The sequence below is a fragment of the Aethalodelphis obliquidens genome, unplaced genomic scaffold (assembly GCF_003676395.1).
Source record: "Aethalodelphis obliquidens isolate GAN/ISIS:26980383/991018 unplaced genomic scaffold, ASM367639v1 scaffold10, whole genome shotgun sequence".
Taxonomy (NCBI): Eukaryota; Metazoa; Chordata; class Mammalia; order Artiodactyla; family Delphinidae; genus Aethalodelphis; species Aethalodelphis obliquidens.
Genome location: NW_020837954.1, coordinates 33,120,987 through 33,136,910, shown reverse-complemented (window position 1 = coordinate 33,136,910; position 15,924 = coordinate 33,120,987). Strand labels below are relative to the sequence as shown.

The window sequence follows — 15,924 nt, the reverse complement described above, 5'->3', positions numbered from 1 at the left end:
CTGGACAAGTGTCTTCTTGTTCTTCCTCAGTGCTGGAGGGAAGGTAGTAGGGCAAGGGAAGGAAGGAAGGAGAGAGAGGACAAGGCTTATTTTTTCCCCTGAGTTTGGATTTTTTCCTTCTGGACAAGGAAATTCAGTTCTAGTTTCAGGGGTCCCCCCATACCTGCCCTGCTGAGCCTACAGGCCCCTGTTCAGGATAACACAGACACCATCTGTCTCTTGTTACTCACAAGAGCACAGTGAGAGGCACAGGCTAAAGGCTCAGGCCGTCTCAAGTCAGAGTCAAGAACAGACTGTGTTTGGACAGTTTTGAGAGGAATGAAGAGCCAGACAAACACCTGGAGATAAGGAGAAAGGTGTGCATCCCAAGAAAGGGGAGTGTATGGATCTCATCTGAGATCTGATCTCAGTGGCTAAAAGCAGCAGGAGAGGAGGGGTGGAATGTGGCTCAAATGCAGATCATACCGAGTAGTAAAGGATGCTGTGTGAAGGCAAAGGAAGCAGAGGAAGGGGGGTAGAATAAGGAGGAAAAGAAAGAGCCTGGGAGATGAGCAGAGAGCAAGACACCCACAACTATCAGCAGAGGCCAGGTCAAAAGTATCCACTTGGCCAGATTCTGCTTCAGTAGACTGATTTTCTTACTTGTATTTATTTGAAGTACGTTCTATTTGCACTACAAGCCCTTTTGGCAAGATTCTGAAATCCTTTCCCTCAAGGAGGAATTTTGCTGGTTGCAATTTCACAGTGAACAGATCTCGTGGAATTTTAAGCATACGACCTTATCGATAGAGGCTGAAGACCTAAGGACTAAAGCAGCTTTCTGCTTAGTTCTTCACTCTGGGTGAAGCAGTTTTTGATGCAGGCATTTGGAGCGCAGGGTCACCTGGGGGCCAGGGAGGGACAGAGGGCAGCTGGGCTCCACTCTCTTGGGGCAGAGGCTCTGTTTTGACTCGTATTCCGCGAGGGAGGGAAGAGTGGGCAGAGGAGCTAAAAATGCTCGAAAAAAGGAATACGTTTAAACTATTTATACACAGAGCATCCGAACAGACTTGGAAACATAGTCATTAGCTATTTTGGGAGCTAAATCAAAACTTAAAAGGACAGCAAGAAAAGTTTCTCCACTGCTAAGTGTGACAGTTTTCACCCAGGATGACTGCAGCTGCAGAGGTTTCAGGGAGGGGCGGGTCCATGGAGGTGTGGTGATACCACACACATCACTCCTCCCTGCCTGGTATCTGAGGCCTTCTGGGAAATCAGTGAGAACCGTGGAAAATGCACACGCATACAGGCACTCCACTGGGGTCCCTGTTAGCGGAGCAAACTATCCATTTCCTCTTCTCCTGGGAGCTGAGCCTGCCTACAGGTGATACCTCAAGTTCAGCCTGAAATCATGATCACCTGTGTCCACTGTTGACCTTAAGTGGTCCTGGCTCTAACAAATGGAGGCCTCTTGACCAAAATCTCTCAAAATAAGATTCTGTTGCAGGGACAAGGAGACAGAACAGGCTTAGAGCATTCAGAGACTGTCCCCACAATGCACAGAAAAAGTTAGGGCCAGACTGAGAGATAGGTAACAATCCCTGGGGCATCTGCTAGTACATCATCAACAGTATCATTTGGGAAATAACTGAACCAAGCTGCTGACAATACACAACACAGCTGGAGTGGCTGCACGGAGCATGTTATGGAAACACTGCATGACGAGAGGCTAGGGCACCACATCCAACTTGTTGCCTGGACATAAAAAATACAAATTATCTTCAAATACCACGGACAAGAATGTATACTGATTGTGTATAAATGTACGCCATACTTACTATCCCCAGCATTTGAACTTCCTGCCATTTACAATGCAAGAAGGGTGCTATACAACTTACGGAGACAAGGCCCAGCCCCAAGAAGTTTACACCCCACCTTATGACACATACGAGTGTTTTGATGAAGATGACAGTGCTAGGGGGTTAACAGTGGCTTCTGTGGTTGTGGGAACAGGGAGCCAAGACCAAGACACAAATTGTGTCAGGGATTAAGCAATGACTCAGTTTATGCAGTGCAGCCTGTGACCTCAACATTCCAGTGAAACAGACATTTTCTACTAAAGCTAGTAGATTTCTATGACCTGCTAAGGAGTAACAACTTGATGGCAGGCAGCATGAGAGACAGATTCCAGCATCGACGGTCCCAGGCATTTGACGAAGTCTGGACCGTCCTTCTCACCCATCATTTTGGAAACAAGGGAAGAATCAAGTCCTAGAGGCTTCTGACAGCTGTGTGGAACCTTGGTTCAACCTCCTCAATTCAGAGATGAGGAAATCATCTACCAGCAACAACCAGATTCCTTTCCTCAGTACGCCCTCCCTGCTGAGAGTCCGGTGTCACCCGTGCTCTGAGCGTTGCCCGGCAGCTCACCTGTTCCAACATGTCCTTGGGCAGATCTTCCTGCTCATCCATGGTTAGAATTGCCCGTTTGATTTCATCGTTGGATAGTTTCAACCTGGAGAAAGAATATTTTACTCGTTGTTAACGATATCGGCTTGAGCCGTAAACATTTAATACAAGGTAACGCATTTTGCTGTCCCAGCTGTTGACCTTCAAGTGCCAGTTTTTCTCCAAATCTCTCAGTGAAAGCTTATTTCCTGACAACGTTGCCCCTAAAAATAGTCTTTTGAAACGGCTTTAACATTCTTCCAGGGCTTTCTAATGCTCTGCTGACACAGAGAACAAAGCTGTTATGTTCTACCATTTAGTTTCCTTAAACAAGGGATTGGAGGATGAGAAATAGGGAAAACACTCCCCCCGCCACATACCTGTTTTCTTTAATATATAGTATCCACAAATTGAAGGTGAAAGGGGAAAACTAACTTTTTAACTTATGTGCCAGGAGTGTTTAAAGTTCTCTCTCATATTAAAAATGGATTTTGAGAAGGTTAGCAGGATCTATGTTATTGTTAAAAAACTGAATAGTTGATATATAAAATGTATAGCTGAGGAGTTTTCATATGTATTATTTCATTTGGCATTCAAATTAACTGTGATGATTTTTTTTTTAATTGAGGGAGAAAATGAGGCTCAGAATGGCTAAGTGATTTGCCCAAGGTCAAACATATCCAGAGGGGCAGTATCTAACACAAACCCAAGACTTTTGATTGCTAATCCCAAATTCTTTTTACAAATAATGCTTATCTAGTTAATATCTCATAGGGAAGGATTTAAGCAAAAACCCAGACCTATTTTCTGTTTTTCTGTCTACCATTAATTCATATGATTTACTAATTTATGTTAAGGATTTATGTCTTGATTCTGGCAGGACAACAAAGTACTGACTGTGAAAAGAGTTGAAATTAAAACATACTTGTAAAAATATGTTTTTATTACATACAACCAAAAGTCTTAACCAGGGAAAAAAATCTTAATCAGATTAAGCTGTAACAATAGGGTCATTCTTTTGTTCTACTTGTAAGCATCAGACCTAGACTTATTTAAAAAATCTTACTTCCTTATAAGCTACCACTAACGTGTTATAGTGCAATTATTCGATCAGTTCTTCTAGTTTATGATCTTCGAGAAGAATGACATTTAGGACTGGGAATAAAGACATGAACACACAGATACAGAGCAAGGCATATAGCCTTCATGTGTAACATTTGAAGGAAGGGACTTTGGCATCAGACAGGCTGTGCCTGGCTCTGACACTTCTTGGTCAGTGTCAGAAAAATTGGAAAAATTTTTTTCTTCAGCCTCAGTTTCTTCATCTATAAAATACAGATAATGATAACCTATGTAAAAAAAAAAGGATTTTTGTCTGTGTATAAAGTGAAATAATGCATGAGACATGTTTAGCATAGTGTCTGGCCATAGAAAGGGCTCGATAAACTATACGTATACTCTGCAAGGCAGACTTTTCCACCCAGAAAAAAAGAAAGCAGCAGTACTTATGTAACATTAATATTTAAGGGCAGCTATTTGATAAATAAACAGCGCTTAGTAGGGTTATCATGAAACTTCCCAAAGTGCTCTCATACCCATTATTTCATCAGAGTTTCCTCTCTGTATAGAGCACCCATTAGACCTGGGAGAATTAAAAAATAATTAGAAGACATGGTGCTTATTTTAAAGGTGGTTATAATGTTTGAGAGAATCTAATGATAAGCTGAAACACTCCACACAAGGGGACATGAAGCATACACGGTCAGCTGTGCTCTCCCAGGTACACGAGAGGGTTGGATGAGTGCAGGGGTGGCCGTAAAGCCCACGAAGGAGGAAAGAAACCACTCTGGACACCTCTGGCTTGTCCTATTTCTCCAGATTTTGACATGATCTTGTTAAAACCATCCATCCTGCCATTGAAACTGAATGTTGTTTCATGTACTAATAAGTAGGCCAGGGAAGGAACAGATTTGGGAATCCTATTGTACACATATCATTCTCTTCTATTTCATGCTTTCAAACCCAAATAGAGCACCTAGGCAACGTGCCAAATTGTCCATGTTCTAGAATAAGACCCATTCTCTTCCCTAGTCCAAGTTGTAGCACCATAATAACTCCTGGGCTGTGGACAGTGACTCTGGATCTGGGCAGACGTCTCTAGATTGATTTAGTCATTCTGGAGTCAGTCATTTCCCATGAATATGTTCACTAGAACATCATAATGGAAAACTCCCAAACTTAAATGGAACAATTTAGCCAAGTTGGCATGGGTAAAACATATGATGGGAAAAACTGTATCCCGGCATCAGGGTCTCTACCACATGGGCCCTGGGTAGCCCTAGATTCCAGGACACTAAAGGCTCTTGAGTCAAGTAAGGGCAAACACCATGGTGTAGCCATGCAAGGCCAAAGAAGTGGGACACTAAGTAAGGTTGAAACTGCCACTGATGAAAACCAGCTGGCTGTGGAAATGTCTAGTTACCACGAGAAAAGCTCCACTTATTTAAAAAAGAAAAAGATTAGTTCTGTGTCCTTTTCACACGGAGTTGAAGAAACCACTTTATGGTGTCTTTCTGCTGAGTCCTTCTGTTTTGCATTTAAGAGAAAAGGAGTTGAACATCAGAGTGAGGACAATACTTGAAGTATCAGATTTGCATTTCATTAGCTCCCCATATGGAGTGTAGAACGTCTTGCTTTTGAAATTGTATATATTTATGCTGCTCAATCCCCAGAGGCTGTCTGGACCAAACACTAGCTCTAATTCATAACAATTTTGGTTTCTCTTCATGTGGCCCAGAAAGAGACTTGAGACTTTAATGGCTAGTACTTCAGAAAATCTACCTGTCAACATCCTGCCTTGCACGTGGTCTGTGGGAGCAGACAAAAAAGCTGTACCTTTGGGGAAAGAGGAGAAGGGTACACGGCCCTCTGGGAGGCTTCTATAGGTTGCCAAAGAGTTCTTAGTATCATCTGTCATCCACAGATTGAGTCGCTAATCTCTGTAATTTAAGGATCCTACCAATCCTAACCTTTTAATTGCTTTTAAAGCTTGGCAGTGTTCTGGTGTGCAGGAGGGTGGCAACTTGTGAGACATCCACTTCGACTTTCTTTGCAAGGCAGGAAACAAACCAGCCATTTAAAACCAGTATTTAACTCCACCTTGCTCTACTCAGGTATTTCAAAAATTTGCCCAGAGAACTGGAACATCCAGGCATAATTAAACTAAGTTAAGGATGGATGGCTAGATCAACTTTAGCTCTGCTTCAGTGGATTTAAGCCAAACCCCTCTCCTTTAAAGTAGCCTTTTGTGGTTTACTACACCCCGGCTGTCATGTTAAGTGAGCATCTGGAAAAAAAGAATGGCAGAACACTTCATAAAAGTGTATTTTAGGTGGGTTCTTTTTGCAATATAAGCCAGCTTCCAAGTTTCTTTCTTTCTTTCTTTCTTTTTTAACAGAAGGGAGAGGTCTGTTTTAGGGAATAAAGCAGAGTGAATCTTAAGTTGCCCCATGTCGCCTACATACACACAGCAGAGAAGTTGTTGCTGGCTCTTCCAGGGGCCTGACGAACAGGTCTCATTCTCGGGTACATCGTGTCCATTCTACTCACTTCTCAAGTCTGTCAAAGGCAGGGTCCCTGGTGGCTTGGAGCGTCACACCTTCCAGACAGCCTCTTTCTGGGCGCTGTGAGGGACGCTGGACTCTCATGCTGTGAGCACATAAAAAGGGCCTGTACTTCCTCCCCTGCTCGGCCCCTGGGATGAGAAGGCCTTTCCTTCCCGCTGCCTTCTCGGCTCCAGGCAAGGCTGTGGCAGGTGCCCCTGGCCAAAGGGTCCGTGAACTTTCGTGGTATGGGGGTAAGAAGAGCTTTTAAAGATAACCAAGTGCTGCAGACACGTGTGCATCACAATACTGCCCATGGAACATGCCACGGGCTTTCACTGCGGTGGAATCTGGTGTAATGACTGCGTGGCTGGTAATTAAATTCCTAGTCAGCAAGGTAAGACACAGAGAGGGTCGCCAGTCTTTGGGAATGAAATAAGCAGAAAAGAAGAAAGACACTAAGTGTGGAAAGGTAGGAAATCTTGACTTCAACTTGGAAACATTCCTACTCATTGTCCCCAGGCAGAAGAATCAGTCTCTAAATGCTAGTGACAGGTTTTGTCTCTCTCCAGTCTGTCCCTCATCAGGTCTGAGCTGGGCAATAGAAAGAGCTCCCTATCTGAGAGCAGCCTGTGCCTCCAACTCTGACCCCTCCAGCCTATCCTGCAAACCCGTCAGAGATCAGACTCAAAACCTCATTAAGACAGTGCTGTTCTCTGGAACAAACGGCACCAATTCCGGATCCCCCAGGTACACAAACGGGCCATTAACTGAGCAGCTGCCACATACAGGCACTCTGTCAGTGCTTCTCACACGCTGGGTCTCATTCTTACAAGCCCACTGCTTTCATTACTTCCATTTTATAAACTGACCCTGGGCTGACTCGGGCCCTGACAAAGGCACCAGGCCTGGATCTCAGGCCCTCCTGCCTGGTCTCATTTAATCCAAGTGATAATCGTCTGCTGCAATTACAGGGCTCTCGCTATAGCCCGGCCTGTACCCGCTCTGGTGCCTTTGCTCCTGCTGCACCCTTGGAACTGCCTCCGCTCCCCTGACTGTGTAACTGTTAATGGCCCTCGAGGCCCACTTTCTCAGGGAAACCCTGCTGCTGCCCCCTCGCCCCACCTTGGCTGGGCTCCCCGTCTCCTTCCAGCCAGACCAGTCTAAGGCCTGAACTGTTCACAGGTCATCTTGCCTGTGTCACTGTTCTCCAGTTAGCCATGCACTGCCAAAGGCAACAGTGCTACCTTAAGTCTCGGGACACCCTATGGCACCCAGCACAGTGCCAGGCAAATAAACACTCCAAAGCGATAACTCTAAGCAAAAAGTATCAAAGCAAAGTATCACAGCTCTCCCCTCCTTTAAGCCCCTGGCTCCTTTTGTGTGTACTCATGCATTGCCAACGAAAAGGGGAGAGTGAAAGCAAGGTAAACCAACCGCTGACTGGTTAAACAACTAAATAAAAACAAATTAGTTCCGCTTAATTTCTTTTACCTTTAGCCCTGTGCTTTCCTGATGAGAGAGTAAAACCACTGCCCACTGAGCAGACAAGCATGTGGTACTGAATCCTCTGTGGCAGAGAAGGTTTTAGGCCCTGATCAATAAGGCCCAATTACCATAAGGTTAACTGCATCTCAAAATCACCTTGTTATGCATAATACATTTTAAAATTATGCTCATTGTAATACTTATCCATTAAATTGGATATTAATAGATAATTTAACAGATATGAGGCAAGTTCTTAAAATTATCTTCTACAGAGTTCAGACACATTCACATTCTAAGTCACCTTAGACTTTGACACTTTTGATGTAATGAGGGAATGATATACCACAATATGAAACAATTCCTCCAATAATGGGATGGGAAATTTGCCAGAAGGAGTTGTAACCTTATCTATAACTAGTGTAATTACCCTCGGTGGCATCTTGTACTGAGAATAATCTGTCTATGAGAAACTGGGTCACAGCTAGAGCACTTAAATTACTATAGAAATTCAGAGTGATAGCTCCCTTTGCCAAGCTGTTTTTAAAGTGCTCCTCTAGACTGCAAAAGTGCAAAATAGAGGGGGAAATTCTAGGGTTTTAAAAGAAAAACTTCGCCCAAATTTTCATTTAATTTTGCTATTAAGTAAAAACATTATTTGTAAAAAGAAGTTTTAACAAAACAAATTGTATAGACCATAGGAAAAAAATATGTAGCCCTTCAAAACTATTTTCAGTGGTGTCTTCCTGAACAAAAGTGGGGATAAACACAGGGCCCGGCCACTTACACAGCTTCCATCCAGAGGCAGAAATTAAATGCTAACAGGATGGCTCATGTTACCTTACTAAGTTGTATTAAAATTCAGGGGTCTTACCAAACTTCAATTTCTCTTTCACTAAAAGAAGCATTTGCTCCATAAAGTAATATATGTCTGGCTATCAATCAAACTTCTATGCTGCAAACCAAGCAGCGGTGCTGTGTGTTAAAAGAAACCTACTCTAAGACCATGTGAAAAATAAGAACTACTACAACTACTACTACTTTCCGTCTTTATTCTCCCTGAAAGTCACCTTATGCCAGCCTCGATACATACATAACATTCTTTCCAGAATGTAACCAATGTGACTTATACATAATGCCTCAAAGTTCAGGGTTCTTTATATTTTCCTTCCCTTCATCAACACTCGGTATCTCTGTCTAATGTGAAAGTCCCTTGTAGAGAAAGAAGAAATTAGATTCAGAAAAACTACTTGAAGTGCCCAGGACAACCTGACACATTGCCTGAAGCTATAATCAGATTCCAGGTTCCCGAATTTCCTTTCTTCTTTTCAAGCTCCAAGGCCATGATGGTTCACTAATTATGAGAAATACTTCTGAAAGTGCTGAACTGGATGAATTAGTATTTCACTGAGGTTTGAGTTTTACATATTTTTTTAGTCATAAAAATGTTCACAAAGAGCATGAAATAATATAATCTTGAAGTATAAAAAGGTGACTTTAGAAAGCAAAATGAAACAAAGAGCCTTCATGCCTTCGTCGTGGACGCTGACTCTGTGACAGTGTTACTTCAATGGCTAAAGAATCTCTAAAGCCAAGAGGTATAAATAACAGTAAAGTACATTTTATAGGCTCTCTGGAAAAACAAAACAAAACATTGATTTGAGATGTTCTGCTCTTTAAGATTTAGGAGTCTGTGGAAATTAAACTGCAAGAAAGTAGGCATCCAGCTGTGACATACTCCACGAGGGAAAGGAGGCACTAACGGTCCTCTTCATGTCAGACAGAAGAAACTCAGAGAACTGACCCTCAGCAGAGTCCAGGTAAAAGGATGAGTCCAAACATGTGGTTTGGAGCCACATGATAGAAAAGTTGGTCCTGATAGCCTCATCCATCGGAGGGCAGACAGCAGAAGCAAGAACTACAATTCTACAGCCTGTGGAACGAAAACCATGTTCACAGAAAGACAGACAAAATGAAAAGGCAGAGGGCTATGTACCAGATGAAGGAACAAGATGAAACCCCAGAAAAACAATTAAATGAAGTGGAGATAGGCAACCTTCCAGAAAAAGAATTCAGAATAATGATAGTGAAGATGATACAGGACCTTGGAAAAAGAATGGAGGCAAAGATTGAGAAGATGCAAGAAATGTTTAAAAAAGACCTAGAAGAATTAAAGAACAAACAAACAGAGATGAACAATACAATAACTGAAATAAAAAAATACACTAGAAGGAATCAATAGCAGAATAACTGAGGCGGAAGAACAGATAAGTGACCTGGAAGACAGAATGTTGGAATTCACTGCCATGGAACAGAATAATGAAAAAAGAATGAAAAGAAATGAAGACAGCCTAAGAGACCTCTGGGACAACATTAAATGCAACAACATTCACATTATAGGGGTGCCAGAAGGAGAAGAGAGAAAGGACCTGAGAAAATATTTGAAGAGATTATAGTCGAAAACTTCCCTAATGTGGGAAAGGAATTAGCCACCCAAGTCCAGGAAGCGCAGAGAGTCCCAGGCAGAATAAGCCCAAGGAGAAACATGCTGAGACACATAGTAATCAAACTGACAAAAATTAAAGACAAAGAAAAATTACTAAAAGCCACAAGGGAAAAATGACAAATAACATACAAGGGAACTCCTATAATGTTAACAGCTTATTTCTCAGCAGAAACTCTACAAGCTAGAAGGGAGTAGCATGATATATTTAAAGTGATGAAAGGGAAGAACCTACAACCAAGATTACTCTACCTGGGAAGGATCTCATTCAGATTTGACAGAGAAATCAAAAGCTTTACAGACAAGCAAAAGCTAAGAGAATTCAGCACCACTAAAACAACTCTACAACAAATGGTAAAGGAAATTCTTTAGGCAGGAAACACAAGAGAAGAAAAGGACCTACAAAAACAAACCCAAAACAATTAAGAAAATGGTAATAGGGGGCTTTCCTGGTGGCCCAGTGGATAGGAATCTGCCTGCCAACACAGGGGACACGGGTTTGATCCCTGGTCCGGAAGATCCCACATGCTGCGGAGCAACTACTGAGCCTGCGCGCCACAACTACTGAAGCCCATGCATCTAGAGCCCGTGCTCTGCAGCAAGAGAGGCCACTGCAGTGAGAAGCCCGGGCACAGCAACAAAGAGTGGCCCCCACTCGGTGCAATTAGAGAAAGCCCATGTGCAGCAACAAAGATCCAACACAGCCAAAAATAAATAAAATAAAAATAAAAGTAATTTTTTTAAGAAAATAGTAATAGGAACATACATATCAATAATTACCTTAAATGTGAATGGATTAAATGCTCCAACCAAAAGACACAGGCTCGCTGAATGGGAATAAAAACAAGACCCATATACATGCTGTCTACAAGAGACCCACTTCAGACCTAGGGACACAAACAGACTGAAAGTGAGGGGATGGAAAAAGATATTGCATGCAAATGGAAATCAAAAGAAAGCTGGAGTAGCAATACTCATATCAGACAAAATAGACTTTAAAATAAAGAATGTTATAAGAGACAAGGAAGGACACTACATAATGTTCAAGGGATCAATCCAAGAAGAAGATATAACAATTATAAATATATATGCACCCAACACAGGAACACCTCAATACATAAGGCAAATGCTAACAGCTATAAAAGAGTAAATCGACAGTAACACAATAATAGTGGGGAACTTTAACACCTCACTTACACCAATGGACAGATCATCCAGACAGAAAATTAATAAGGAAACAGAAGCTTTAAATGACACAATAGACTAGATAGATTTAATTGATATTTATAGGACATTCCATCCGAAAACAGCAGATTACACTTTCTTCTCAAGTGCACATGGAACATTCTCCAGGATAGATCATATCTAGGGTCATAAATGGTAAATTTAAGAAAACTGAAATCATATCAAGCATCTTTTCCGATCACAATGCTATGAGATCAGAAATCAATTACAGGGAAGAAAACGTAAAAAACACAAACACATGGAGGTTAAACAATATATTACTAAATAACCAAGAGATCACTGAAGAAATCAAAAAATACCTAGAGAAAAATGACAATGAAAACATGATGACTCAAAACCTATGGGATGTAGCAAAAGCAGTTCTAAGAGGGAAGTTTGTATCAATACAATCCCACCTCAAGAAACAAGAAAAATCTCAAATAAACATTCTAACCTTACACCTAAAGGAACTAGAGAAAGAAAAACAAACAAAATGCCAAGTAGGTAGAAGGAAAGAAATCATAAAGATCAGAGCAGAAATAAATGAAATAGAAACAAAGAAAACAACAGCAAAGACCAATAAAACTAAAAGCTGGTTCTTTGAGAAGATAAGCAAAATTGATAAACCTTTAGCCAGACTCATCAAGAAAAAGAGGGAGAGGACTCAAATCAATAAAATTAGAACTGAAAAAGGAGAAGTTATAACGGACACTGCAGAAATACAAAGCATCGTAAGAGACTACTACAAGCAACTCTATGCCAATAAAATGGACAACCTGGAAGAAATGGACAAATTCTTAGAAAGGTATAACTTTCCAAGACTGAACTAGGAAGAAATAGAACACATGAACAGACGAATCACAAGTAATGAGATTGAAACTGTGATTAAAAATCTTCCAACAGGGGCTTCCCTGGTGGCGCAGTGGTTGGGAGTCTGCCTGGCAATGCGGGGGACGCGGGTTCATGTCCCGGTCTGGGAGGATCCCACGTGCCGGGAGCAGCTGGGCCCGTGTGCCGTGGCCACTGGGCCTGCGCGTCCGGAGCCTGTGCTCCACAGCGGGAGGGGCCGCAGCAGTGAGAGGCCCACGTACCACAAAAAAATATATATATATATTAAAAAAATCTTCCAACAAACAAAAGTTCAGGACCAGATGGCTTCACAGGTGAATTTTATCAAACATTTAGAGAAAAGCTAACACCCATCCTTCTCAAACTCTTCCAAAAAATATCAGAGGAAGGAACACACCCAAACTCATTCTACAAGGCCACCATTACCCTGATACCAAAACCAGACAAAGATGTCACAAAGAAGGAAAACTACAGGACAATATCCCTGATGAACATAGATGCAAAAATCCTCAACAAAATACTGGCAAGCAGAATCCAACAACACATTAAAAGGATCATACACCATGATCAAGTGGAATTTAACCCAGGGATGCAAGGATTCTTCAATATACGCAAATCAATCAATGTGATACACGATAATAACAAATTGAAGGATAAAAACCATATGATCATTTCAATAGATGCAGAAAAAGCTTTTGCCAAAATTCAACACCCATTTATGATAAAAACCTCCAGAAAGTGAGCATAGAGGGAACCTACCTCAACATAATAAAGGCCATATACAACAAACCTCACAGCAAACATCATTCTCAATGGTGAAAAACTGAAAGCATTTCCTCTAAGATCAGGATCAAGACAAGGATGTCCACTCTCACCACTATTATTCAACATAGTTTTGGAAGTCCTAGCCACAGCAATCAGAGAAAAAGAAATAAAAGGAATACAAATTGGAAAAAAAGAAGTAAAACTTTCACTGTTTGCAGATTACTGTACATAGATAATCCTAAAGATGCCACTGGAAAACTACTAGAGCTAATCAATGAATTTGGTAAAGTTGCAGGATACAAAATTAATGCACAGACATCTCTTGCATTCCTATACACTAACAATGAAAGATCAGAAAGAGAAATTAAGGAAACAATCCCATTCACCATTGCAACAAAAAGAATAAAATACCTAGGAATAAACCTACCTAAGGAGACAAAAGACTTGTACCCAGAAAACTATAAGACACTGATGAAAGAAATGAAAGATGACACAAACAGATGGAGAGATATACCATGTTCTTGGATTAGAAGAATCAATATTGTGAAAATGGCTATACTACCCAAAGCAATCTACAGATTCAATGCAATCCCTATCAAATTACCAATGGCATTTTTCACAGAACTAGAACAAAAAAATCTTAAAATTTGTAAGGAGACACAAAAGACCCCAAATAGCTAAAGCAATCTTGAGGGAAAAAAATGAAGGAAATCAGGCTCCCTGACTTCAGACTATACTACAAAGCTACAGTAAACAAGACAATATGGTACTGGCACAAAAACAGAAATATAGATCAATGGAACAGGATAGAAAGTACAGAGATAAACCCACACACCTATGGTCAACTAATCTATGACAAAGGAGGCAAGGATATGCAATGGAGAAAATACAGCCTCTTCAATAAGAGTGCTGGGAAAACTGGACAGCTACATGTAAAAGAATGAAATTAGAACCCTCCTTAACACCATACACAAAAAGAAACTCAAAATGGATTAAAGACCTAAGTGTAAGACCAGGTACTATAAAACTCTAAGAGGAAAACATGAAGAACATGCTTTGACATAAATCACAGCAAGATCTTTTTTGACCCACCTCCTAGAGTATTGGAAATAAAAACAAAAATAAACAAGTGGGACCTAATGAAACTTAAAAGCTTTTGCACAGCGAAGGAAACTATAAACAAGATGAAAGGACAACCCTCAGAATGGGAGAAAATATTTGCAAATGAATCAATGGACAAAGGATTCATCTCCAAAATATATAAACAGCTCATGCAGCTCAATATTAAAAAACCAAACAACCCAATTAGAATATGGGCAGAAGGGCTTCCCTGGTGGTGCAGTGGTTGAGAGTCCGCCTGCCAATGCAGGGGACAAGGGTTCGTGACCTGGTCCGGGAGGATCCCACATGCCGCGGAGCGGCTGGGCCCGTGACCCATGGCCACTGAGCCTGCGCGTCCGGAGCCTGTGCTCCGCAACGGGAGAGGCCGCAACAGTGAAAGGCCTGTGTACCGCAAAAAAACAAAAAAAAAACAAAAAAAAACAAATGGGCAGAAGACCTAAATAGACATTTCTCCAAAGAAGACATACAGATGGCCAAGAAGCACATGAAAAGCTGCTCAACATCACTAATTATTAGAGAAATGCAAATTAAAACTACAATGAGGTATCACCTCACACTGGTTAGAATGGGCATCATCAGAAAATCTACAAACAACAAATGCTGGAGATGGGGTGGAGAAAAGGGAACCCTCTTGCACTGCTAGTGGGAATGTAAATTGATACAGCCACTATGGAGAACAGTATGGAGGTTCCTTAAAAAACTAAAAATAGAATTACCATATGATCCAGCAATCCCAGTACTGGGCATATACCCAGAGAAAACCATAATTCAAAAAGACACACATGGTACTTCCCTAGTGGCACACTGGTTAAGAATCCACCTGCCAATACAGGGGACACAGGTTCACGCCCCGGTCTGGGAAGATCCCACGTGCCACAGAGCAACTAAGCCCATGCGCCACAACTACTGAGCCTGCACTCTAGAGCCCATGAGCCACAATTACTGAAGCCCATGTGCCTAGAGCCTGTGCTCCGCAACAAGAAAAGCCACTGCAATGAGAAGCCCATGCACCACAACGAAGAGTAGCCCCCGTTCGCCACAACTAGAGAAAGCCCACGTGTAGCAGTGAAGACCCAACACAGCCAAAAATAAAAAATATAAATAAATAAAATTTATAAAAAAAAAAAAACACACAAAAAGACACATGCACTCCAATGTTCATTGCAGCACTATTTACAATAGCCAGGTCATGGAAGCAACCTCAATACCCATCAACAGATGAATGGATAAAGAAGATGTGGTACATATATACAATGGAATATTACTCAGCCATAAAAAGGAATGAAATTGGGTCATTTGTAGAGACGCAGATGGACCTAGAAACTTCACTCATAGAGTGAAGTAAGTCAGAAAGAGTCAGTCAGATGGACCTAGAAACTTCACTCATACAGAGTGAAGTAAGTCAGAAAGAGAAAAACAAATATCATATATTAACGCATATATGTGGAATCTAGAAAAATGGTACAGATGAACTTGTTTGCAAGGCAGAAATAGAGACACAGATGTAGAGAACAAACGTATAGACACCAAGGGGGGAAAGCAGGGGCGGGGGGTGGTAAGATGAATTGGGAGATTGGGATTGACATATATACACTAATATGTTTAAAACAGATAACTAATAAAAACCTGCTGTATAAAAAAATTAAATTAAATTAGAAAAAAAAAGAAAGTTGGTCCTACCAGAAATGTTTAGACAACATCAACAATACCTCGATAGAAGGATGTTGCAATTCTGAGCTCTCCGACCATCAATCACCGAAAGCTCTCTGACTTTAAGTTTGGAGCCCAGTGTGTCATCAATGGCATCTGCTTCTTTCTATAAGGAGCATGAAAGAAATCCATCAAAGTCAAACAGGGACATTCCAACTTCAGATACACAGTTCTCCTTTATATTTGCTGTACACACACACACACACACACACACACACACACACACACACACACACA

At 41.4% G+C, this 15,924-nt stretch overlaps 1 protein-coding gene across 3 annotated transcripts in view; it reads right to left on the bottom strand.

Moving 5' to 3' along the window:
* The window catches only part of DAAM1 (dishevelled associated activator of morphogenesis 1), a 179,351-nt gene that overhangs the window by 28,987 nt on the left and 134,440 nt on the right, over positions 1–15,924 (bottom strand). For 2 of the 3 annotated variants that reach the window (XM_027111385.1, XM_027111386.1), the window contains exons 16-18: positions 15,687–15,793; positions 6,037–6,135; positions 2,410–2,494 (exon numbers count right to left, since the gene is read on the bottom strand). In XM_027111385.1, the coding sequence (XP_026967186.1) occupies positions 2,410–2,494; positions 6,037–6,135; positions 15,687–15,793 (291 nt within the window). The remainder of the gene's footprint in view (positions 1–2,409; positions 2,495–6,036; positions 6,136–15,686; positions 15,794–15,924) is intronic. The other variant, XM_027111387.1, reaches the window with a different exon arrangement.